The following is a 26,170-nucleotide window of genomic DNA, read 5'->3' on the forward strand; positions in this document are numbered from 1 at the left end:
TTCCGCCGTTTTTTCCGTCGCGCGTCGGCATTTATGTTTTTTTTTATCATGTTTTTCCTTTTTTCCGCTATACGTTTATGTTTTATTTACGGGTTTATGAGCCTCGCCGTTTACAGACACGGCTGCCACCTCTCTACAAGTCCTACTGAACGTTTTCTCCGCATATACACTTCGGAGACTGGCCGCTCGACGGCCTTGTATATCGGTATCTGCTCTTGATGTCCTGGTTCAGATGGTTTGTTTGATCTGACCCCTCACATGGGGTTAGCTCTGGCTCCCCATGTCCGGATGTGTCACTCGTTTCTCCTTTTTCCGCTTCTTTCTCCTTGCTGTTTCCCCCCCTTTTTCCCCTGCCAATGGTGGGGATCTATCTTTTTCTGCCCTCTCGGACGGTGTAGCAGGGACATACTTCTTCCTTCTTGTTCCTCTTTTCATTCCCTATTCCTTTCTTCCTGCCTTTTCTCTCCTGCTCTCGTGGGCTTTCCCCCCCCCGAGCACTCCTGTCCTCCTTGGGACAGTGAATTTGGGACTCCCTGAAGTCCCCCAGCTCATTTGTCGTCGACACTCAGTGTCGCGGTGATAGGTTATCCTGTGGCCTATCTTCACTCTATGCACTACACTTCACGTATGTGTTTATTTTCCTGTTATGTTGTTTTGTTTTTGTTCTTGGTTTGTTTGACCTGTGGTGGCTCTTCTCTTCTAATTTGGCTACATGTCAGCCCTAACTCTGTCCTCTGATCACTTGCAATTGGTGACGCTTAATATAAGGGGCTTGAATAAACCGGAACAACGTTCCAAGCTTTGTTTTTTCCTCCGCTCTTCCAAATCGCACATAGCTTTTCTTCAGGAGACTCATTTTAGGCAGGGCCAGGAACATAGACTTTTGGATAGGCACTTCTCTCACTCCTTCTTCTCCAGTTCCCCTTCCTCGAAGACTAAAGGTGTGGCCCTCCTTATTCATAAGAGGGTCCGGTTCCACCTTTTGGAGGACTGGAGGGACGATGAGGGGCGCTGTATATTTGTGAAAGGTTATATTGGCTCCCAGAAGGTTACCCTGGCGAATCTCTATGCCCCTAATAAATCGCAGGGTCGTTATATTATTTCGATGCTTAATAAATTGGCGGACTTCCAGGAGGGGGTTACGGTCCTAGGTGGTGATTTTAATATGGTGTTTGACCCTCGGGTGGATACCTCCTCTGGACGGTCGCACCTCCCATACTCTCTCATTCGTAAAGTCCTCAGGCACCTTAAATTCAACCAACTAATTGACGCATGGAGGACGCTGCATCCTGGAGAGCGGGATTATACCCACTTTTCTGCTCCCCATGCCATGTACTCTAGGATAGACACTTTTTTTATCTCCCATTTTCACCTCTCCTTCCTGCGCTCTGCTGTGATTGGTCCTACTACTATAAGCGATCATGCTCCGGTTTTCCTGAGGCTCTCTCTGACTGCTCTCCCTAGACCCCAGTGGAGTTGGAGGCTTAATGAGTCGTTGTTGGACGACCCCCATAATGTGTCGACTTTATCCTCTCATATTGCTCATTATTTCGCGGACAATCTGACACCTGATGTTCCTGCGTCGGTTGTTTGGGAGGCCCACAAGGCGGTGGTAAGAGGCCATTTGATCGGCATGGGGGCGGCGGCCAAGCGTGTTCACTCAGAGGGCGTTCTTTCTTTGATACGGCAAATTGCGCTTCTGGAATTGCGTCATAAGGCTACTCTTCTCCCGGCTTTACAGCTTCAGCTTACTACCCTCCGCGCTCGCCTGGCGTCTTTGTTGGATACGCGCATCAAGCGTAATTTTCTGCTTACGCGTCATTTATTTTATGAGCTTGGCGATAAGCCGGGTAAGCTTCTGGCTCGAGCCCTGCGGGCCAAGAGGGCTCAGACTTACCTGACTAGGATACGTGATCGTCATAATACACTTCACTTTCATTCCCATAAAATTGCTGAATGCTTCCAACAGTATTATTCATCTCTCTATAATCTCCCTTCGGATCCGCGCCCTGGTTGCGATATCCATGCGGCCACCTCTGATTTTTTGTCCGCACATCTTCCCAGGGCTCTCGCTACGGAAGACAGTGCACTCCTAGAGGACCCGATTACTCTGTCGGAAATTGAACTTGCGGTTAACAATTCCCCACCTGGTAAGAGTCCGGGTCCGGACGGCTTTTCTGCCGTCTATTATAAAAAATTTCTTCCACTATTAGGCCCCCATTTGGTGACCCATTTCAACGCTATTGCCAGGGGTGAGCCCTTTGACCCTGGGGCGCTTGATGCTAGCATTGTGGTAATCCCTAAGCCGGATAAAAATTTGGACCTGTGTAGTAGCTACCGGCCGATTTCGCTGATCAACGTAGATGTTAAGTTGTTCGCTAAGGTGCTTGCCAACCGCCTCCGTCCTCTTCTGCCTGGTCTGATCCACCCGGATCAGGTGGGATTTGTGCCGGGGAGGGAGGCACGAGACAACACGATTAAGGTCGTCGACCTGTTGGCACATGGCCATCACTCTGGCACCCCGCTGGTCTTGGCCTCGATGGACGCCGAAAAGGCGTTTGATCGGGTCTCTTGGCCCTTCTTGTTCCGGGTCCTGGAGGGTGTTGGTTTAGGCTCTCGGTTCCTGACGTGTGTGCGCGCCTTGTATTCTTCACCGTCTGCCCGGGTCACGGTTAACGGCGTTCAGTCCGATCGGTTTGTGCTCGCTAACGGTACACGGCAGGGTTGCCCCCTTTCCCCCCTTTTGTTCCTCCTCGTGGTTGAGCCCCTTGCGATGGCGGTCCGTGCACACCCGGACATCTCGGGTATTACTGTTGCGGGCCGTTCCCATGTGATTTCCTTGTTTGCTGATGATGTCTTGGTGACGTTATCTGATCCGGGTCGCTCCCTTCCTGCGTTGCTCTCGGTCCTCGACCGCTTCCTCTTTATTTCTAATTATAAGATTAATCTATCCAAGTCCGAGGTGATGGGGTTTCGTTTGACCCCGGAACTCTCTCGCCATATCCGTACTACTATGCCCTTTCGGTGGAAAGTAGACTGCATTAAATATTTAGGAGTCCGTATCCCTGCGGCTTTGTCTAAGATTAAGGATCTCAATTTTGATCCCCTCCTGTGCACCCTCCTAGCTGATTTGCACCGGTGGGCTTTCCCTCATGTGTCCTGGTTCGGGAGGGTCAGTGTTCTGAAGATGAACATTCTTCCCCGCTTTTTGTATTTTTTTCAAACCCTACCTATCTTTCTTCCCCGCTCCTATTTCCGTAAATGTCATGGGGCTTTTCTCCGCTTCATATGGAAGGGCAGGCCGCCGAGACTTTCTTTCTCTTATCTGACGAGACCTAAGACGCAGGGAGGGTTGGGTCTCCCTAACCTGGAACTTTACTGGCGGGCGGCTCACCTACGGCGTGTTGTTGAGTGGTCAGTTGGGGCAAATCGCCTTTGGGTATCCGTTGAGGCTGCTGCTATATCTTGCCCGACTGCTGCCCTCCCTTGGGTACCTAATCCACAGCGCTGCGTAGTGCAAGCTCCCCATCCCCTAATTGGCCCCACTCTGAAGGCTCTTGGTCATGCAATGCGGCCGGGGGGTCTTGTGTCTGTCCCTTCCCCCTTGCTTCCCATCACTGGCAATCCGGACTTCCCTCCGGGTAGGGATATTGCTCGCCTGGCGCCCTTGGCGCTTGCTGAAGTCTCTGTTTTACGGGTGTGCCATGTGACACGCGGCTCGGCTCTTAAACCCTTGGCGGAGCTGACGGGGACTGTACATAACTCCTTTTTGACCCTTTTCCTCTACCACCAACTTAAGCATTTTCTTTCCTCGTCCGGGGCTCTCGCTGGGGGTGCATGCTCTCCCACCGCTTTTGAACGACTTTGTCTCGAACCCCGAGAACCCCCTCACCTGCTCTCTGTTCTTTACGCCCTTCTTCTTGCACCGGTGGTCGTCACTAAACCTTACTACTTCAGCCTTTGGGAGAGTGATCTGGGACTAGCCCTTTCTATGGAGGAATGGGAGAGGATGCTCATGATTGTACATAAAGGGACCGTATCCAGTAGGGTGCAGGAAACCCTTTTCAAAATTGCTACCCGGTGGTATAAGGTTCCCCTTGATTTACATAGATTCCTGCCCCAAATTTCTCCACTCTGCTGGCGTTGTAACTCCCATCCGGGCTCCCTTTTCCACATATGGTGGGATTGCCCTGTTATAAAGCCCTTTTGGAATGCGGTAGCTGTGGTAATTCGGGAAGTGTCGGACCCTACATTCATGGCCGCACCGGCCTCTATCCTGTTGCATTATAACAAAATTCCGTACCATACCTATAAGGGATCTATCACATTCCATTTGATTAATGCTGCCCTCACCACCCTTCCGAGATCCTGGAAGTCCGTCAACCCCCCTTCTCTTGCTGCCTGGTTCGATAGGGTAGAATTTATTTATCAGATGGAGATCCTCTCCGGAGCCTCTGGGGGGCGGGATCATACGGTAGAGCTCAAGTGGTTCTATTGGCGCTCCTATATTTCCTCCCTGGAGGATCGCCCTGTTCCTCCTCTGCTGTAGGTATACGTTGGCAGGTTCCTTATCTCTCCTCTGATCTCTGTTCATGAGCCATTTTCTTGTTTTCTTATCCTTATTTTGACTTTGTACCACCCACGGTCTGGTTTGGTTTATTTTTATTTTTATTTTAGACCACTTTGGTCTTCGTTGTTGTCCGCTCCGTACGACCATTGCGTAGCTCTATGCCTTTGACACATGTCTTTCTGATTATGTATGCTCAAGGTGCTCAGCTGTTATTTGCAACTCGCCCGAAACATTTTCACCGGATTACATCTGTAACGATGGCTACTGACTCTGCTGTTTTTTGTTGATATGCTCTGTACCTTTTATCACTGTGCCTTACCATTACTGTGACATTGTGCATTGTCATGTTTCGCTTTCAATAAACGGAGAATTGAGAAAAAGATGCATTCTGATTACTATCGTGCACATATGATTATGCATGTTCAGATAACTGTGACATTTATGGCCTTGTCTGCAATCAGATTTTCCCATTTTAAACTTGGACTTTATAGTCCATTTAAAATTTTCATCAGTTCTTGCTATGACATCATGTAGAGTTTTGTTGCTGTGCATAGTTTTTGTTCTTTAGCGTTAACAAAACTAGGTCTCACATACCAGTAAAAGTCAGCTTTGTGTACAAAAGCAGCTGTACATAGAAAAGGGCTTGTAACATTGATCCTAGGACAAGTCTAGAAAGTTACCAAGACACATAAAACATGCTCCATGTGCACTACTCTTTTACAAACAATGCATAGAAAACTCGTGAAAGGTACAGGAATGCCTGTTAAAATCCTCTTTATTCCAGACATCCTTGTGATTATATGTAAAACTGTGAGAAGACACTCAAAAAAAAAAGGAAAACTACCCAAAGTTTTTAACCTAATCCATTATGTAACCAAGTATGCAAGTCAAACATTTGATTTCACTTACTCATGAGTAAGTGTACAAATACTCATGTACCCATGATCCTCTGATATTCTTCACTGTGTCACTCACCTGGAGCTCAGAACACTGCAGCAATACCATTGCATGTACTGTGTTATGAACCTGCTACTTACCCGCTCCCGGAATCCAGCAACGAGCGGACACATCGCCGCTTCTCCTCTCCTCCCCTGATCGCTGACACTCCATAGGGAGAGGAACGTGTACAGAGGTTGCCATGGAGATGCGTCTCCTCCGATGACATCACTTTGGCGCCAAATTCAAACGTATAAAAGCCCTGATCTCCCAGTAACCTTTGCTCAGGTATCAGCTGCACTTTACCCTATACCCAAGCCTTGTGTGCTATTTTGATTACCCGTGTACCAGACCCTCTTCAGTGATATCTACCAGTGATTTTTGCAACCTAGCTTGACCCTTGCTTTGTGACCTGACTCTGCCTTTTGGATCTTCTCTTCATTACCTCTCCTGGACTTTCGTGTGTGTAACAGGACCAACCTGTTACCTGGCTCGATGCCTGCCATGACATACTGTAGCATAGTGTGCCACGCCACCACATAGGTACGGAGGCTGCATATGGCTGAAAAGGCCCCAGATTGCAGCCTTATTTTTAGCAAAATGTTGCCCCATGCAAGGGCACCTAAGCATTCAACACTAGGTACCCTACTGACTACACCACCAAAAATATGGAGTTACCCTTTAAAGTAGTGGCCCAAAATTAGCTTTCTTCTGCTTATGTAATTTCAGATTTTCTAAATTATCACATTATAATGGGGTGTTTGGCGCCTTTAATGTCTTATAGAAATTATGTCTTTACTATATAAAACAAGAACTTACATTCATTAACAAAGATACTACAGCCAGACCATTGGGATTACGGGATGCTTCGCTGACGTTGTTGTATAGCTCCTGGTTATAATGAATCAGTTGTACCTGTAATAAGAGAGGGATCTCTTATAAGGTCAGCCAAAAAACAGCCAAATGTCACAAAAAGAGAGCTATCGTTACAATGGTAATTGTTGCAGATAAATGAAGATTTGATGCTCAAAAAATATTTACTTTTCCATGATACTTCCCTCTTAACCTAGCAGGTGAATCTCAGGTTGCTCTCCAGTTTTGGGTACTTTATTATGCATATTGTAGTTCATTTTGTGTGGATCCCAATTAATTTTACTGCATTTAAACAGGTGTTTTTGTTTGTTTATAGGAGTTAATTTCTGTTTCATTTTTCTTCTTCTCTGCTAATGGTTCACACTTTTAATGGCTCCAATGTTAAAATCTCATTCTCATATTGATTTCATGTATGCAAGTTGAGTAGAAGCAGGTAAGGGAGAAAGAATGAAAAACAAAGCAGAAGTATAATTTTCTAACTCCAATAAAAATTAAGGTGTGCGCCTGTTTTATTAAAGTGAAATTTTGCAAAATTTACTTCACTGAGCAGTTTACTGAAATGGCAGCAGTATTCCTTTATCTATTGGTGTATATATAGCTACTCAGGAGTGCCTTTCAGGACTACGACATTCACATATTTATGAATATGTAAATATTGTATGAATTTGTATGACTAACCATATACCTTTCTGTCTTTATTGTTATAAATTACAGATTTGATTAAAATACAAGTAAGTTGTATATGCTTTTAGTTACTCTGACTGTCACAAGCAATATAAATTATCTAATTAAATGTGGGCAGAAAAACTTCCCTTTCAAGTTACTGCTTCCTTTATATCTGTTTTTAGTTTTTTAGATTTCTAGAGAAATGCTTTTGAGTTCTTTACACAGAATAAATAGACTTTTTGCAATTTCATAGACAAGTAAAAATGGAATTCCAAGTTGAATGACCTAAGGAAAGATTAATTATAAGTAATCATGTGCATAAATGCTTTCCTCCAAAGAAAAAAAATACATGTACATTTTTATGCACATATTTCCTTAGCATAATGATAAAAAGGAAAGGGGGAATATGACTGCTGGCCCAGGTCAGGTCAGGATAACTGTGGCCCTCATTGGGCAACATGGTTTTTAGTCTCCCTGTAGCAAAAATTCAGAGACTTAGGTTATTGTTGGATACGGTAAGCAGTTCAAACAAAGTTCAGTTGAAGCAGATTCAATGTTTGTCAGGCCATTTGACATTTGGTATGATTTGGCTAACCAGGGAGTGGTATTCAGGACAGAGAATATGAGTGTAGTTCATGTTATTAATCGGTCAACAACGGTTTCTGCGGTGTTTACAACATAACATTTGGATTAAGGCAAGGCATGTTCCTGGGGTTCAAAATGTCATAGCTGACACTTTATCTCGTTTCCAGCTTGGCCGCTTCAGAGGGAGTGGGCCAGAGGCAAATTCAACAGGTCTACCCTGCCGCCCCATTTTTGTGGAGCCTCGCTTTGCAGGACTCCTAGGATTACTTCGGTCATCATTGTCAGGGAAAACGGCGCATTCGTATTCCTCGATATGTAGGTACTGGCTGCAGGTGGCAGAGAGGCAATTAGGTGTTAGAAATAAGGAAGATAGGAGGTGGCAGCTTTGGGTATATCTAGTGGAGCTTCAAGTGTCTGGTGTTTTAGGGTCTACAGCTGAGCGCAATCTTGCTGTGGTTTCTTTCCTTTTTTAGGAATTAGGGTGGCAAGACCTGACATCAGAACTTGTTATCCGCAGCTTGGTTAAGGGCTGGAAAAGAAGTAAAATTACAGATAGCCGGCATCCTGTGTCTAGGCCTTCTCCTTGGCTTTTTTTGGTGCGCTTAGGATAAGGGAAGCATTTTCTGCTAGCTCTGCCTGCTCAGGAGGTCTTATGGACTGTGATGTTCAAATTAGTCAGGACATATAGTACATATGGATTAGACGATCTAAGACTGATCAGATGTCTAGAGGTACACGGTTGATGGTTAGGAGTATTGGTGGGATCTGGTGTCCAGTCAAGCTCCTATCAGAATATTTGGAGGTCAGGCCAAGGTTCACTTCTGGTTCACTCGGATGGAGTTCCACTAACAAGATACTAGTTTTCCAGTATATTTCCCAAATGTGTGGTTTGGTGTGGGTTAGAGGCTAAGCATTTGTTCTTACACTCACTTCCCATTGGTGTGGCAACTGAGGCATTTAGGTGTGGTTAATCATCAGAGCGGATTAAACGGATTGGTAGGTGGTCATCAGACCTCTTTAAGTTCTATGTCTGGCCTCATTTATTGTAATTGTATTTTGTTTTAGGTGGCCCACCTCGACTTGTATGGATTTTGGGATCTCAAATATTAATTGGGCAGCGCTCCGGGCCAACTCCAGGGTATATGGAAGGAATCTGGGTTTTCCGCAAGAAAAAATGCATGTTCGATGGAGGGGTCTACGAGGTATGCGATAGAAGCAGGTTTACCCAGAATGTTGTTATCTGTCCAGGTTTGTCCCGTCATCCATTATACTAGTAATACACGCCGGGGTAATGATATTGGAAAGATTAGGACGGTTGATTTAATTCATTTAATTAAGTTAGATCTGGCTAGAATATGTAATCTTAGTGTGGTCAGAGGTGGTGTCCAGGCCAATTTGGAAGGAATGTAAAAACCCCAAAGCTTTAGACTGTTGCAGAAGGAAGCTTAATGTTGCAATTTCTAGGTTTGTCACGAGGATAAGCAGGGCAGCCATTAGGCATAATCAGTTGGAAGGTGAAAACAGAGATGTAATGTGTAAGAATGGAGTGCAACTCTCCGCTATTGGTCTTGATATATTTAATATGGGGCTGCACAAAAGCATTGAAAGGGCTATGACATTATGGAGCATCTGGGCCTAAGCAGTCATGTATTGAATGTGTACAATATTAAAAAATATACATGTGCATACTTACTGAATTGCATCAAACTAGGCATTTGCACAAAGGCTAAATAAAAAAATGCTCATGCATTTGCAACTTTTGCCACCGACAAACATGGGACCTATACCCACTCAAATTAAGCCAGTCAAATCAAAAGATGCCAGGTTAGTTAATCTGACAATGAAACTAACCTCACCAGCAAAGGCCTCCTTGTTCATTAGATGCTCTGAACCTATTCCATTTTCGCTGCCAAAATGCAACATCACTTCTTCAAGACGGTGATTATATAAAAGAGGCCCACCAGAGATATTTACTGGGTTTTGGCTGTCTAGTCGAAAGGAAACATGGCGCCCAGTGTTGAACATTGTTCCACTGACCTAGTAGAAAATGCATTGACATTATTTTATTCTATGCTAGACAGTTTCAAGCAACGCCTTGCAGATCTTTTGGCATTCTGGATTTTGAGTTACTGTTTAGCAAACTACATTTTTATGCCAGATAATCATTGATACATCCACAAATGTCAGTGGGGAGTGCAAACATCAAATTACTTTAACTATATAGAAGTTCACTATATATGCAAAGATTATTATTATTATTTATTTTTCTATATAGCCCCATCACAGCAGTGCTGTACAATGGGTAAACAGGACATAATAGGTAGTGCATAACATAACAATAATAGCAAACCAGAAAATAAAATGTAACTTCTTCAGTGATTTAACTTTAGCTATTTTGCAAAAGTTATTGTTCCATCTCTGCTCTATCCCTGAAATTTACATAGATATCCTATTCATTTTTGTTTACATACCATTTTTCCATTCATGTTCAGTCTTAGTGGAGGAAGGAAAGGATCAAAGATTATTTGGCTGGTATTGATGTTAATAGGTGATTGTCGCTTGCCAATCGTGCACAAATTCCAGGCAGAGTTCACCAGACCCCAAAAGGCAGGACCTAGAAAAGAGAAATCAAAGCTACAAATAAAATGTGATCAATGTTTGGGACTGTGAAGATAGCCCCAAGCTATAATGCTGGTATCAAGGATTATGCTGTCACTGGTACCCCCCCCAACACTGTAAACCACTCTTCCGCAATAAAAACAATATTAATAAACATTTTTTTATACCTTCATTTTTCAATGAAAAAAAAAGGGCCTGCTATGTGCATGTCGCAAGTATAAAGTGGTGGCATACGTTTATAAAATACTCTTTTAGTTAGCCAACCACAAATTTTGCTACTAAACCTGCTAATAGAGTTTAAGTAATATGGCTATTTTGCTAATGTTTAAATCAACCATTGATTTCCCTGTCTTGAGCCTAGGCAGCAGCCCAGGCTTAAGCTGGGTTTCATCTTGGAAATAGGCATAAATATCTCAATATGTGGCTCTCCAAAGACCATTTCTTCTTATACATACATAATGTCTTCCCCCTTAACCTCCACACAATCTTTACCTCTCTCATGGGTGGCCTATATGATCATGCCCAAAATAAACATTTAGTTATTCCTTTATCTGCAAACCAGGAGCTACTACATTAGAAACATAGAAACAATCTGCTTAAACATACTGTATAATTTTGATGTTGTACCATATGCTGCAATTTGTTGGCACACAGGAAGACATCCTAAATACTACATTGTCAGCATAGGAGTGGGACAAAATGTATTCAAGAAACTTCATATTAGATCCTTAGCGTATGCTATAGATACCCTTAGTTACAGGGTAGACTAATTATTGAAGTAGCTGTAGTGCCTTGCCTGCTTATATGGTGGGAATGGCCAACAAACCAACACTTTTAGAAAGCATTTTACAAAGTCTTGTCCAATTTAACTGGGTGACCTCCATTCATGTCAGCCACCTGCTTTCACAAATAAGAGTTGTACTATAAAGGTAGAATTTGCTGAAGCCTTCAAAGCATTTCCCTCTCTTCAATGGGAATTTGTTAGCATCTTACATAAGTAATGCAGGCGATGGCTAACTAAGGGGGCTTTGTGGGCTTATGGAGTAATTTAGTGAGTCTAATATGTATATAGGCCATCTAAGTGCCATTAAGAAGTAGTTTATGAAGGGCTAGATCTACATGGCACAGTCTGCTAATACATATCCCACACTCACTATCATGAGCTAATTTGTCATCCCTCCTCTCTTCTGCTTTTTACAATTATTCATTTCTTAGCATTTACTCCAGTCTATCCCCGTCATTGCTGATTGTACTGTTTAATTGATTACTTTGGCATTTTATTTTTTTATCCCAGTCTATCTGCATTTTTGCCTGGTATACTGCTTAGCAATTTTTTATTTAGGCATTTCACGTTTTGCATTTACTTATACTTTAATACGTTTTAATAAATAGCATACACATTTATTACATCTCTGTTTTCCTGAACCTCCTTGTTCTTACTGAACCTATCCTCTTCTGACACTCCACCTTTGAGGTTCATGCTATCTGGCTATTCAGCACTTTGTCATTATATACTGTCCTGGTCCTGCTAATCTCTGTCTTGATCACTTCTTGGAATTTCATACTTCCTCTCTTCTGGTGTTCCCTGATGACTTAAACTTCCCCATTGACACCCCATTTCAGCTCTGTTTTCTTAAAATTTGTTCCTATTACCTCTTCCGTTAATCTTACACTTAACTAACACTTACTCACAATAATGGACGCACTCTGCTCTTTTTTTCCATAGCCTCCTTTTACCACGTCCTTTTATCTTGCTCTCTCAGTGTGCCCCTTACTCCTTCTAATGCATCCTAGTAACCTTGCCCAACCGGTGACCTTTGCTCTCTCAATCTCCAACAATTCTCCACTGATCTACTACCTGTCCTTCCTTCCATCTAAAACTTCTCTTTAACAAACCTAGCAACTTTTACGTACAATTTTACATTTGCCCTAACTCTCCAGAAAGTAGTACAAAACCACTACCTGACATTTACATTCCTAGCCCCGGCACCCAATACTAACCATTCATTTTTCTCATTATTCACAAACTATTGAAAGTAAATGGATGAGCCTTTATCTGTTTGGGACCTCCTGCATTATAGATTCATCCTACAATACTATAATCTGCCCCATTCCTTGCCAAGCAAGCCTACTTCACCTCCCTTATCTCACTGTCCAATTATGACCTTCCCTTTGAAAACTACCTAATTTGCTCGATTATAAGACAAGGTTTTTTTTTCAGAGCAAATGCAGCAGCAGAGGTTGTCTACGTGCATCGTGCAGATGTTCACCGGCTGCCAGAGAGGAGGAGCTACAGGAGACCTGGCTCTACCTCTCTGGCAGCCGGTGAAAGTCTGCGCGAAAATCCCTGTTTCCTATACATATACCCACATTAGGCCTGAGTGAAACATGAGTGCTATGAACATGCATTTATGATCACGCCAAAGGGTCTTCTTTAGAATGCCACTATATTACATGAGTGATCAAATAGGAGTAGAAATATTCAAAAGCAGGGCAAAGTCTTTCTCCTCTCTTTTCAAAAACACAGAGCTTCATGACCCAATCTCCATCATCTTACTACAATCTGTCTTCAATTAGTGCCGTATGTACAGTATACTATTTTGGTCTAATAAATACACCTCTGTAAAATACATAGAAGCTGTGGTTTTGAGCAATTTTTGGTCACATAGACACTTAGGTATTCAGTAAAAACAAACATCTAGGAAATATGACATAAGCCTTACATTTTCTGGCAAGGGGCTGTATGTTTTACTATTTGTATGTGACAGGATAGGATATCTGATTAAGCATAAAAGGTCTGCACAGTGGTAGTTATTGGCATTTTGTTCCAAAGCATGCTCCAGCAAAGCCCTGTAGAGGAAGGCTTCTGTAACTTTATGGGAAAACATTGTGGAGTGTTGTTTTAAATAACGTTCTTCTGGATTACCAGCTTTTTTGACATCTTGGATAATACTCAATATTAACTGCAAATTATATCCAAAGACATGTATTAAAAAAGTTAATTAAAAATACTGCAGTGTTGTTTACCAAAAGCCTACCACTACATTTTTAGTAGTAGCAATACCTTTTAAAATACAAACACAAATAAAAGCAAATACTATGCCTTAACACCATATTAGTTTTAAATTTTACCAGTAAAATGGCAAAATAATAGATTGGAAGTTTGCGAGAACAGGGCCCTTATCTCTTTCTGCACCAGTATGTCTTAACAATTGTTAATCTTTTTATCAAATTGTATATGTCTGTTTTAATGTTATTAGCCATTTTCATAGTACCCCAATAATACCGCAATGGAATCATCTGACTTATATTTTACATACATCACTTAAAATATGTTACTCAATGCCTGTGTTAAATCCATCAGGCTTGCTCTCCTAAGGCTTAATATTGATGTGATTACTTTATTTGAATTACCCATGATAATCACAGCAGTTTCTCACGTCCTTCAAATGGTTCAGTTCCCTTTGTTCTACATCACTTAAAAAAACAACGTAGAGACATTCTGTCAATGGTACTAGTTGCTCTTTGCATTCAATGAGATTTATACCTCAATATATCTCTCCTACTGCTATATAAATAAATAAGCACCAAATAGTGTTATAAATTATAATATAATGGTGGAATAATGAAGGTATTCTAGAATTGTAAGGGAAGGAAAAAATTTACCAGGAAATGTTTCATCCAAATAAAAACTTGCCAATTCTGAAAATATTTTGCAAAATTCAAAAGGCAATACCAAGGACTGGCAAAAATGTAAAAAATATTCTTCATAATTCAAAAAATCAAAAGTGGAACTAAATAAGTAGATCTATACACCCCTATATGAGTCTTAAAGCAGCTTGCTATATGGGATGGATTTAGGCATTCCAAGTTGATAAGCAATAATAATTGAGAAATGCCAATACACTGAATAATTTCATGGAATGAGGTATTAATGTTAGAGCTTTTCAAATCCTTTTAAATATTACTTGGTTTTACTTGAAACATTCTGCGTTCAATGATGATACAAGCAATGATTTTAGCTAGTGCTAAAGATACAGTTTCTATACACTGCCTCAGAAGTACTCCTAGGATAAAAGGTATACATGGATATAGAACAGGTTAAAGAATACATAGCAGAAATGTGTTAAAATTAAATTCCCACAGTCTTTGCGGGACATAAAACAAGCACCTGGTATACTGGCATAGGGATACATCATCGGTGGGTATTATAGCATCATGGCATCATTTTTGTGTTCATTGCAAACTAATTTGATTAACCCATTAAGGACCATAGTTCTTATTTACACTATAGGACCAGATAAATTTTCATGATTTTACTATGTCTATGTTCAACCATTTTCCAGTTTCTCAATTTTACCCACACAAATTATACTGTATATTGTAGAAATTTTAGCACAAGTAGTTTTTCTTTAAACAGTGTTCATAAATGTATGAAAAATTGTGTAACAGAATGTTTTGCCCCTCAAAAATCTTGAATAAACAAACAAAATCCCTAAACATATGCATGTGGGGTATTATTCTACTGTGTTAAGTTACCTTTTTACAGTGGAACTTATCGCTTGTAAATTTTTTAAAAAAAAAATTTCTAAAGGAATGCTAAAGGATTTATTAGACGGAATTCTGTTTTTATAATTATTAGTGACAACTGTTTTTTCTGCTGTCATTTTCTCTGGACTATTGTCCAGTGGAAGGAAATAATATAAATGTATCTCTAAACTAATTAAATGCAGGTTGTTTTTCAATGAAATCCATCCTAATATGTTTTTGCATTTATGTTAATATATACTGTGACAAATCTCCCTTTTACGTCAGGATTTTTGCCAAGGATCTTGTTGGTAACCACAGTCTTCTGGGGTAAATGAAGCCCAGAATTTGCTCGATTGTAAGATGACCCCCCCAAAATTTGAATATTAATTTAGGAAAAAAAGAAAAAACCTTAATATAAGACCACCTTATAGGGAAAAAAAGTTTTACTAGTAAATATTAATTCACATGTAAACTATTTTTTTATATTTAATAAAAACTATGATTGTGAAAAATGCATTTCTTGTTTTTATCTCCTTTTATTTGCCAACCTGCCCCCTAGTTATGCACATCTGCCCCCAGCTATACACATCTGCTCCAGATATGCCACTCTGCCCCCCCCTCCAGACTTACCAATGCATCCCCAGACTTGCCCCCGTGCTCCCGACTCCCTGGTGTCAACCTCTGCTGCTGCCTGGGATCATGCAGAGGTCCACCGGCTGCCAGAGAGGAGGATCCAGGTCCCCTGCAGCTAAAGTAGAACATCTTCCTCTATAAACCGGCATGTATCAAATGACTCAATAGACATTTTTCCTAGCTGAGGTTTCTCTATCCTTAATTGATTATGTCCCATCGCTTATGATAATGATAAGTTTTAAATTCAAAACTTTTTTGGGATATTTGGGTAAGCAACACCCTGCTCACAATGTAGAATATGAATCAATATATACCGTATTTGCTCTGAAAAAACCTTGTCTTATAAGCGAGCAAATACGGTATATATATATATATATATATATATATATATATATAGTAAAGTATAACTGGAGTGCGGTACATCAGGATAAAGAAATTAGAAATTATTAACTTAATATTACCAATAAACCTTTTACCAGTATACTTTGTATTTGTGATGACAACTATTTTCTACATAACCAGTAGAATAGTGTGGCAAAAGTCAATATGACATTTTAACAGTTCATATACAGCTGAACATTTTCAATAAGCTAATGAAATAATACTTTGCATAGCAATATTAGCCAGGAAATAGTCAAATGCTTCAAACAACTATTTATCAATATAATTGAGCATGATGCATATAAACTATGTAATCATCAATCAGCTTTAATGAATATATAATTACCACAGAGTATGAATCTTCCCAATGTAAAAAGCTATCTCACAGTGATAACTGGTATAAATGGTATTTAATTGGAAACGCAATATTTATCCTTTTCATATTGGGAATGAAAATATAATGCTATTGTCACGCACAGTGGAGGTGGAGACACCGATATCAGGCAGGACCGAGATAAGGTCAGACAAGCTGAGGTCAGGGAACCAGAAAACAGGAACGTCGTAGAAAAAGCCGTGGTCAAGATACCAGAAATCAGGAGTAACAGGAAACTCAAACAGAAACGCGTACTGAGGAATAGGCACTATTAGAATTGGCACGACCATCAGAAGGCAAGGTCTGAAGGTTTCTGAGTCTCTTAACCCCTTTCAATCCCCTATAGACGTACCGGGACGTCCAAAAAACGCCTATTAAGAAACCCCTATGGACGTCCCGGTACGTCCAGCCCTTCTTGCAGCGTCAGGGACACATCCCTGCCGCTGCACGGGAGACCAGGCTGTCGTTTGACAGCCTGGACTCTCCACTGACAGCAGAAGCCGGCATCGCCGGCTTTCTGCTGTCCGATCTGCTGTAACAGCTTCCGGCACGAAAGCCGGAAAGCTGTTACATTTCAAACTGGTCGATCGCGCGGAAGGTCATCGGAGGACAGGATATCCCCTGCAGGGGATATTCCTGTCCTCCGATGAGGCACAGACACTGCGATCTCTATGCACGTCTGTGAGATCTGAGAGATCACAGTGTGATCGGTGCAGGGGGATCGCGGGGAGGGGAGTGAGAAACCATGTCTCTCACTCCCCCTCCGGTCCTGAAACAGAAAAGCAGAAAAAAAAATGTTAATTCATTTAAAAAATAATAGTAAAAAATCATTAAAATAATAATATAAATAATACTAAAAAAATTATAATGTGAGCTGTGATGTCATTGTGACATCACTGGCATGTTCAGGAGGTCCCTAAGAAGACCTCTAACCATTTTTGTGTAAAAAAAAAAAATATAAAAAATACAAAAATAAAAATAATAATATAAAAAAAAAAAATAAATAAAAATAAAAAAAGATAATAACAAAATAAATGTGAAGGCTGATGTATATTAGCCTGTAGTTGTGGGAGGGGCTATGGTTATTTAACCAACGCCTCTCCCTTCCACAGCTACGTTACAGCTCCTAACGTTGGCTGATGCTATACAGGAAGTGATGTCATGGAACTTCAGGATGGAACATTGCAGTTTTCAGCTAGTATTGGCAGTGTGGCATGTCTGTGTTTCAGGAGCCAAACGACTCCTGCAAATCAGTTTTTTTTGGTGTTATTCGAGAGGGGGCACCCCCCTTCCGGTTATACTTATTTTCTCGTTGCTTTCTTGGTCGTTTATTAACTCATTTACGGGGTCTACGTGGGGTTTTGTTGTTGTTTACAGACTGCTTTGTGTATGCAGGGGCGCTGCACAGGTGCTGTTAATCATTCCTAAACCTTCCCAAGCCTGTTTTCACTTTCTTTGTAATCTCTATATGTTTCTTTTACTAACAGTACCTAATTACAACACCTGTGTTAAAGGTAGCAGTTCACTGGAGCTATGCTGGGTACTTCTCTTGATTCGGATTGTTTATATGTATGCATGGCCACACAGGTGCACTTCTCATACTCAATCGTTACTAAGCCTGTTAACCCTTTTACTACCGATACCTGTTGGATACGTCTAGTCCTGCACTACACGTCATTACGCACGCTCTCTTTCCTTCATGCTTTTATACGGTTCAGCTCATGTTACTATGTCTGCACTTTTATGGAGGTTCATTTCCTTATCCAAGCGTATTTTCAGTCGCTCGCTATATTGTTCTTGGAGTTACTTGTTGTATGCTACAGCTGGTCAATTACATTGGTTGTTGGAGTACTTTCAAATTATACTTAACTCCAATTAATTCATGTACACACAATTTGTGGATAACAATCAGCATACAAGCTACATTCACTAGTTTACTCTGTTGGTCTCCTACCGCTTCTGCTGGTAGACTGTTCCATGTATCAACTGGCCCTGGTTGAAGAATTTCTGTTGCTAGAGTCAGATAAGGGTTGCCAGTTAACCACTTTTTTCATTAACCCTTTGTTCACTATTAGTGTGAGTTATTTAGGCTGGTCACATGATTTGTATGTATGTGTATATAATTTGTTGCTTTGGTCGCCTCCAAAGCAGTTACAGACGGGAGAGCCACCTCATGTTCTGTTATTTCCTCTGTCACTGTTATTGCTAATTGAGGAACTGTCTGTTGCCCTCGGCCGCTTCTGCTGGCAGGCTGCTCCATGTATCAACCGGTCCTCCTCGAATTTTCTTCATGTTTCTCTACACTATCCAGCTTGGCCATGGGATAGGTCTGGTGTGTTCTTATGTATTCTCTGTGCTGGTTCTTGTATGTGCAGGTTACATTTGTTGTGTATTTCTGGTAGTAGGGCTGGCCCCCCGAACTCTCGCTGGCCCCCCGAAACGCAATATTTGTTGCGTTTGGTCTTCAAGTACTTTCTGTTACACGTCTTCTTAACTAGTCGTCTAGTCATGTACGGTTATTTCCTTTTGTTGCTAATTCAGATACTCATTGTTGGCCTCTACCGCTTCTGCTGGGAGGCGGTTCCACGTATCAACCGTCCCGCTCAGATTTTTCTTCACATTACTGTACACGATTACAGCTTGGCCGTGTGATAAGTCATGTAGGTTGTTTATGTTTTCACTGTGCGGCGTGTTATTTAGGATAAGTGTCCAGGTCAAGTGGTTTGTTATTGGTCTTCCAGTTTCTGCTATAGGGCTTATCTACCTAGTCGCCGCTTAAGCAGTTCCCGAGCGGACTGCCACCTTAGGTACTGCTAGTTGCCTCTTGTTGCTAATTCAGGTATTCGTGGTTGTCTTCTGCTGGGAGGCGGTTCCACGTATCAACTGTCCCGCTCAAAATTTTTTCTTCTCGTTGCTTTACACGATTACAGCTTGGCCGTGTGATAAGTCGTGTAGGTTTTTTGTTTTCACTGTGCTGCGTGTTATTTAGGATAAGTGTCCAGCTCACGTTATTATTGAGGTACTCTGTTTTATCTCACTGTCTGGTTTCCCATTCCTATAATTAGATTACCGGCAGGTCGGTTCCCGTCATTACAACCGGGCCCCTCTTCCAATAATTGGAAGAAACAGATGTTCCATGGGGTTGCTAACCTTAGAGTGTCAGGTTTAGTGAGTCAGATAGGAGGCAATATTCTCGAGACCTCGTTACGTCCCCGCTTAGATAGACGGCCGCCTTGAACTAGGCAGTTGGCCCCCCGCCCCACCCCGAGGCAATCTCCCCTCCTCGCTTGGAGGTTACGCCCCACGAGCTAGTTTTCGTGCCTCACTGTTAGTTAATTAGGCCTCCCTCTACGTTTCATCCCGCTCCAGCGCGGAGCTCGGTTAGATATTCAGTTAGTTCAGGTTTAGGTCCGGGGTATATGTCCAGGTTCCGTTGCATAGACTTGTCATTCCTATCCGATCAAGAAGAGAGGTCCTCCATTCCCTGTTCGCACGCTTCTGGGTTAGACTTTGCCGCCTCACATTCCCTCCGTGCTCAGTCTGTTGCTAGATCGACGGCTGTATTAACAAGGTGATGCATTCCTTTCTCTGCCTCGGCCAGCATAGCGGAATTTTTCTACCCACCGTTTGCTAGTCCCCTGTCTCCTCCTCATAGATCCAGCCAGCCACAATCTAGTTTTGTGGATAGGGTGCAATGAGGGACATGCTCACCTCACTAGTGGGTGGCATCGGTCTCCTTAATTCACGAGAGTTTAGCCAATTTTGGAAGCCCATCTTGCACTGGCAGGCCTGCCCCCTTCCTCTCCTGCAGGCCCTGCCACCACTGGTTGCCATGTTAGTCTATTCATGCTATGTCATATTTGCACGGATGCCATTAGGCCCTACCACAGCGATGTGCCCCGGGGCATTATTTCTCAAGCAATGTCTATCTCCTATTAAGTGTGGAATCCGGTTTTAAGAGAAGCTGCTGTTTTTCATCCCTCCCCGTAATGCCAGATTAGGGTTTAGCATGTGGTTCCTTTACAGGTATTATGGCTGTACCTCCAGAAGCTCCCTGCCCCTTATTTCCCATACGAGCTTCAGCATAGTTTCCCTCATTCCGGCTGATGAGTTTTCCTTTAAATGCGCCTCTGTGGGTATTCAGGCCAGAGTCAATGTGGGGGGGGGGTTAAGATCATGGTTGTCGCTCCATGTCCGTGAGTCCGTTGCATGGCTGCTTCTCAGGCTCCACGTCCGTGAGTCCGTTACATGGCTGCTTCTCCACGTCCGTGAGTCCGTTACATGGCTGCTTCTCCACCTCTGAGTCCGTTTTTCAGGTTTGCTTCTCCGCGTCCGTGAGTCCGTTACGTGTCTGCTTCTCCGCGTCCGTGAGTCCGTTACGTGTCTGCTTCTCCGCGTCCGTGAGTCCGTTAAGCGTCTGCTTCTCCGCGTCCGTGAGTCCGTTACGCGTCTGCTTCTCCGCGTCCGTTACGCGTCTGCTTCTCCGCGTCCGTTACGCGTCTGCTTCTCCGCGTCCGTTACGCGTCTGCTTCTCCGCGTCCGTTACGCGTCTGCTTCTCCGCGTCCGTTACGCGTCTGCTTCTCCGCGTCCGTTACGCGTCTGCTTCTCCGCGTCCGTTACGCGTCTGCTTTTCAGGCTCCGCGTCCGTTACGCGTCTGCTTTTCAGGCTCCGCGTCCGTTACGCGTCTGCTTTTCAGGCTCCGCGTCCGTTACGCGTCTGCTTTTCAGGCTCCGCGTCCGTTACGCGTCTGCTTTTCAGGCTCCGCGTCCGTTACGCGTCTGCTTTTCAGGCTCCGCGTCCGTTACGCGTCTGCTTTTCAGGCTCCGCGTCCGTTACGCGTCTGCTTTTCAGGCTCCGCGTCCGTTACGCGTCTGCTTTTCAGGCTCCGCGTCCGTTACGCGTCTGCTTTTCAGGCTCCGCGTCCGTTACGCGTCTGCTTTTCAGGCTCCGCGTCCGTTACGCGTCTGCTTTTCAGGCTCCGCGTCCGTTACGCGTCTGCTTTTCAGGCTCCGCGTCCATGTGTCCGTTACGCGTCTGCTTTTCAGGCTCCGCATCCATGTGTCCGTTACGCGTCTGCTTTTCAGGCTCCGCATCCATGTGTCCGTTACATGTCTGCTTCTCAGGCTCTAGCTCCAGTGAGTGGGACGTTTAGAGAAAGGATTCAGTGTGAGCCTTCTGGTCTCGCTGAGCGACTGTCATCATCCACTCATATTCACACATTGACGATTATACGCAAACTGTCCCTCAGAGCTGACAATCTGACCGTATCCGCTATTAGTTCACGGTGAGCACAGTTAAGCCTTTTCATTTAGCGATGAAGCTTTTCCTAACAGAAGTCTAAGATCAATATTGTAGTTCTAAAGAACCTCTCTGGTTTCTTCTCACCCTGATATAACGTATTAGAGGTCTGCAAGGTCAAGCCAGTGAAGTCCCCCAGTGAGTTACCAATGGATGGCGAGTAAGAGCTTTGCTAATGTTAATGGACATCCTGTTTAGTCCTGGTACATGTATAGTGCTTAAGCTTCCATGTAATTTTTTCGGATGCAGGCAGTTTGGTGAGCTGGCTACTGTATTTAATTCAGCTTCGGTTCTTCTGATCATTACGAGCTGTCACTCGGTCATACGAAACGAATCAATCCGGTCCGAGTACACTGTTGCTTCCTACCAATGTCCCCGGGTAACCAGTTGCAGTCCTTATTTTACTGGGACGGTAAGTCAGCCTTCGTTGGTTCATGCGACCGAGGGTACTGGCCATTACACTTTATTCTTCGTCATCTCTGAAGTCTCGGACTTGTGTTCTGTTGCTGATCATTTCGTTCTGTCCCTCGGTCTTACGAAAACGAATCGGTCCGGCCAAGTACACGAATTAAGTTTATAGGCCTCTATAGGCCTACCTGGTACGTCGGTCATGGCACACCTCAGACCGAATGGACCCTCTCTGGGTCTTTGGTTCTCCGTTCCACTAATCCTATTCGTTTGCCCCTCACACAAATGGGAAGGCTGATGTATATTAGCCTGTAGTTGTGGGAGGGGCTATGGTTATTTAACCAACGCCTCTCCCTTCCACAGCTACGTTACAGCTCCTAACGTTGCCCTCCCTTGCCCCCCCTTATTATTTTCCTTCCTTTTATTTCCTCTTTTCTCCTCTATCCTTTCTTTCATTTCTATTTACGGGGTGGCCCTCTATAGGCCTACCTGGTACGTCGGTCATGGCACACCTCAGACCGAATGGACCCTCTCTGGGTCTTTGGTTCTCCGTTCCACTAATCCTATTCGTTTGCCCCTCACACAATTAAAAAAACCTTACATCCCATTGCCCTAGCATAACATCTAGCCAGTATAACCCTCCTGCCCCCGTTCACAATCCCCAAACCGGTTAAGCAATAGGCATAAAAATTATACAAAAAATGTACACCTTATAGTATGCTCCCTGGTGCTGGGAAAGTATGGAAAATTTATATAAATTAGGTATTTATGAAATCAGGACACATGAATTGATAAACTTGGAGGGGAGTTTCTATCACTTTACCTAATTTTGTGAGGATTCAGAGGGAAAATGTAAAAAAAAAATCAGGTTTTTTTTCTCATTTTCTCTAGTTTTTACTAAATTTCTCATTCTAGATTTTCAGCTAATCATCCAACTATGGTATCAAAAGAAAGCTCTATCTCTCCTTGAAAAAACAACATATAGTTTACATGGGTACACTATTCACAGGAAAAGAGAATAATCTCTGAACCGACAGCGCAAAAATGGCAAAATTGCTCTGGGCTTTGAGGTACCAAAAACCCCTGGGATTGAAGGGGTTAAATATGTACAGAGGCTGCTGTGTGGAGGCAGGGGGTCTCCCCCTTCTCCGTGGTGGCTGAGGCTGCTGTGTGGAGGTGGGGGGGTCTCCCCCTTCTCTGCGGTGGGTGAGGCCGATGTGTGGAGGTGGGGGTCTCCCCCCCCCTTCGCAGCGGCTGTGGCTGCCGTGAGTGTGAACCGAGCGGTCTTCCCCCTTCTCCCAAAAAAATAAAACACTTTATGCAACAGTAGGGGCATAACTAAAAACTGCAGGGCCCTGACTCCCAAACTTCACCATGTAACATGTCCCACAGTGACAACCTTGCCCACAAACAGCTTGTGAGTACCTCCTTTTCCCCCAAGCAGCTTGTGAGTACCTCCTTTGCCCCCAAGCAGCTAATCAGTGCCTCCAGAGAGCCTGTCTGTGCCATCTTTGCTCCAGCTTGTCAGTGTCCCCAAACAGCAATCAGTGCCATCATTGCCCCTTGCCTCCTCCCAACATACACTATGGTACACATATGTAAACACACGTGCACAAATTTCCACATGCTTACACACACACGTACACACACATTGTGCCCCATTACTTCCAAAAGCCATAAAAAAAACCTCTATCTGTAATCTAGAGATGTAGCTGAATACATTTTGGTGTGGAAACAATCCTAAAAAAACATGAAAATTTTGGTTAAAAAAAAAAAATTTTTGCCAGAGATTGGTGACCATCTGGTTGAATGATACTTGTCCAAATGCTCCTAGTGAAATACCCTGGATTGTCTTTGATAAATGAAAGTTTGGAAAATGAGGATATTCCATTTGTGCACCTAACTTCTAAAAGCCATTAAAAAACGTATGCATGTGGGGTGTTTCTGTAATCTGGATGTTTCTGCAGTTCCGTGTATAATCTGTGCAATGGATATTAAGAAACATGGAAAGTTTGGTGAAAAAGGAAACAAAAATCAATGATACAGCTCCTTTGCCAGGGACTGTTGACCAATTGGTTGCATGAAAAGTGTCGAAACCTGCATTTAATTAGTTTAGAGATACATTTATATTATTTCCTTCCACTGGACAATAGTCCAGAGAAAATTACAGCAGAAAAAACAGTTGTAACTAATAATTATAAAAACAGAATTCCGTCTAATAAATCAAATGAGATACATTTTTGGGGCGAAGAAAGGGTTACGTTTGAAACCATATTTATAGATATATAAATATATATTGCACACACAGCACCTTTATTTTTTGTATGGAGAGACTTCAGTGTGTGGATGCAGCTATTTTATAGCCTAAGCACTTTTTTACTTTACTTCTTCAGTGCTTCAGTTTAACGCATTAATTATCATAAGGTGAGAAGCACACACACACACACACTTACACATCCAGACACACACTGTCATACATACACATAAGCAGACACACACTGACATACTCAGACATGCAGACACTCACACTAACACAACCACACATGTTAACACACAGATGCGTTAATACGCTGATACTAACACAAATGGACGGACACTTACACACACACACACAGTAACATATCCAGACATACACACTAACATACACACACAGAGACACCCACCCTAGCATACCCACACACACACACTAGCAAACTCAGAAACACATACATTCACACACAGTAAAATATCCAGACACACACTGAAATACCCAGACACATACACGTAAGCAGACACACAGTAATATACCCCGACACATACTCAAACATAGGCAGACACACTAACAATAACCCAGATATAGGAACATTAACATACGCAGGCACAGAGGCACTAACATACCCAGCTTGTCCATAAATCAACTCACACACAGTGCCAGCTGCCACAGTCAGGTCACACAATGTAAAGTGTACACTAACTTACAATTGGTGAATTGAATTCTATATTAATATGCCCAATAATAAGAAAACAAAATGAAGGAAGCTGTTTTTTTAAAAATCATATATAACTTCTTACCATCTAAATTAATAATTTTTCAGTTATAAATGCTTCAAAAATCTGTTGTCACAAAGGGTATGCCATTGAAAGAAAGTTATGGTTGTGTCTTAATGTAAAGTAGCGAGTGCACAGCCTGTATAACAGTGTAAATTTGCTGTCCCCTCAAAATAACTCAACACACAGCCATTAATGTCTAAACCTTGGGAACAAAAGTGAGTACACCCCTAAGTGGAATTGTCCAAATTTGGCCCAAAGTGTAGCCCCCCCAATTCCGGCAGCACTCATGCAGGCACAGACCATGACACTCCCACCACCATGCTCGACTGTAGGCAAGACACACTTGTCTTTGTACTCCTCACTTGGTTGCCGCCACACACGCTTGACACCATCTGACCAGAGGATATGATTCCAGTAATCCATATCCTTAGTCTGCTTGTCTTCAGAAAACTTGTTTGTGGGCTTTCTTATGTATTATCTTTAGAAGAGGCTTCCTTCTGGGATGACAGCCATCCAGACCAATTTGATGCAGTGTGCGGCTTATGGTCTGAGCACTGACATGCTGACCCCCCACCCCTTCAACCTCTGCAGCAATGCTGGCAGCACTCATACGTCTATTTCCCAAAGACAACCTCTGGATATGACGCTGAGCATGTGCACTCAACTTCTTCGGTCGACCATGGCGAGGCCTGTTCTTAATTGAACCTGTCCTGTGAAACTGCTGTATGGTCTTGCCCATCGTGCTACAGCTCAGTTTCAGGATCTTGGCAATCTTCTTTTAGCATAAGCCTTCTTTTTGTAGAGCAGCAATTCTTTTTTTCAGATCCTCAGAATGTTCTTTGCCATGAGGTGTCATGTTAAACTTCCAGTGACCAGTGCTCCCCATTCACACCTGAGACCTTGTAACACTAACGAGTCACATGACACCGGGGAGGGGAAATGGCTAATTGGACCCAATTTGGACATTTCCACTTAGGGGTGTACTCACTTTTGTTGCCAAGGTTTAGACATTAATGGCTGTGTGTTGAGTTATTTTGAGGGGACAGCAAATTTACACCATTATACAGGCTGTACACTCACTACTTTATATTGTAGCAGAATGTCATTTCTTCAGTGTTGTCACATGAAAATATATAATAAAATATTTACAAAAATGTGAGGGGTGTACTTACTTTTGTGAGATACTGTAGGTATTGATTACCTAATCTGATTAAATGTTCTGTAACTTTGAATAATAATGATTTTTCCAGTACATTTTCCGGCATA

The 26,170-nt window shown here is 42.8% G+C and overlaps 1 protein-coding gene across 1 annotated transcript in view; it reads right to left on the reverse strand.

Moving 5' to 3' along the window:
- The window catches only part of LOC149286338 (carbonic anhydrase-related protein 10-like), a 92,442-nt gene that overhangs the window by 26,966 nt on the left and 39,306 nt on the right, over nt 1-26,170 (reverse strand). The window contains exons 3-5 of the mRNA XM_089494242.1: nt 10,102-10,244; nt 9,482-9,667; nt 6,326-6,421 (exon numbers count right to left, since the gene is read on the reverse strand). Of these exons, the coding sequence (XP_089350368.1) occupies nt 6,326-6,421; nt 9,482-9,667; nt 10,102-10,244 (425 nt within the window). The remainder of the gene's footprint in view (nt 1-6,325; nt 6,422-9,481; nt 9,668-10,101; nt 10,245-26,170) is intronic.

The sequence above is a fragment of the Sceloporus occidentalis genome, unplaced genomic scaffold (assembly GCF_023333645.1).
Source record: "Sceloporus occidentalis isolate IW3139 unplaced genomic scaffold, rSceOcc1.0.p SCAF_70, whole genome shotgun sequence".
Taxonomy (NCBI): domain Eukaryota; kingdom Metazoa; phylum Chordata; class Lepidosauria; order Squamata; family Phrynosomatidae; genus Sceloporus; species Sceloporus occidentalis.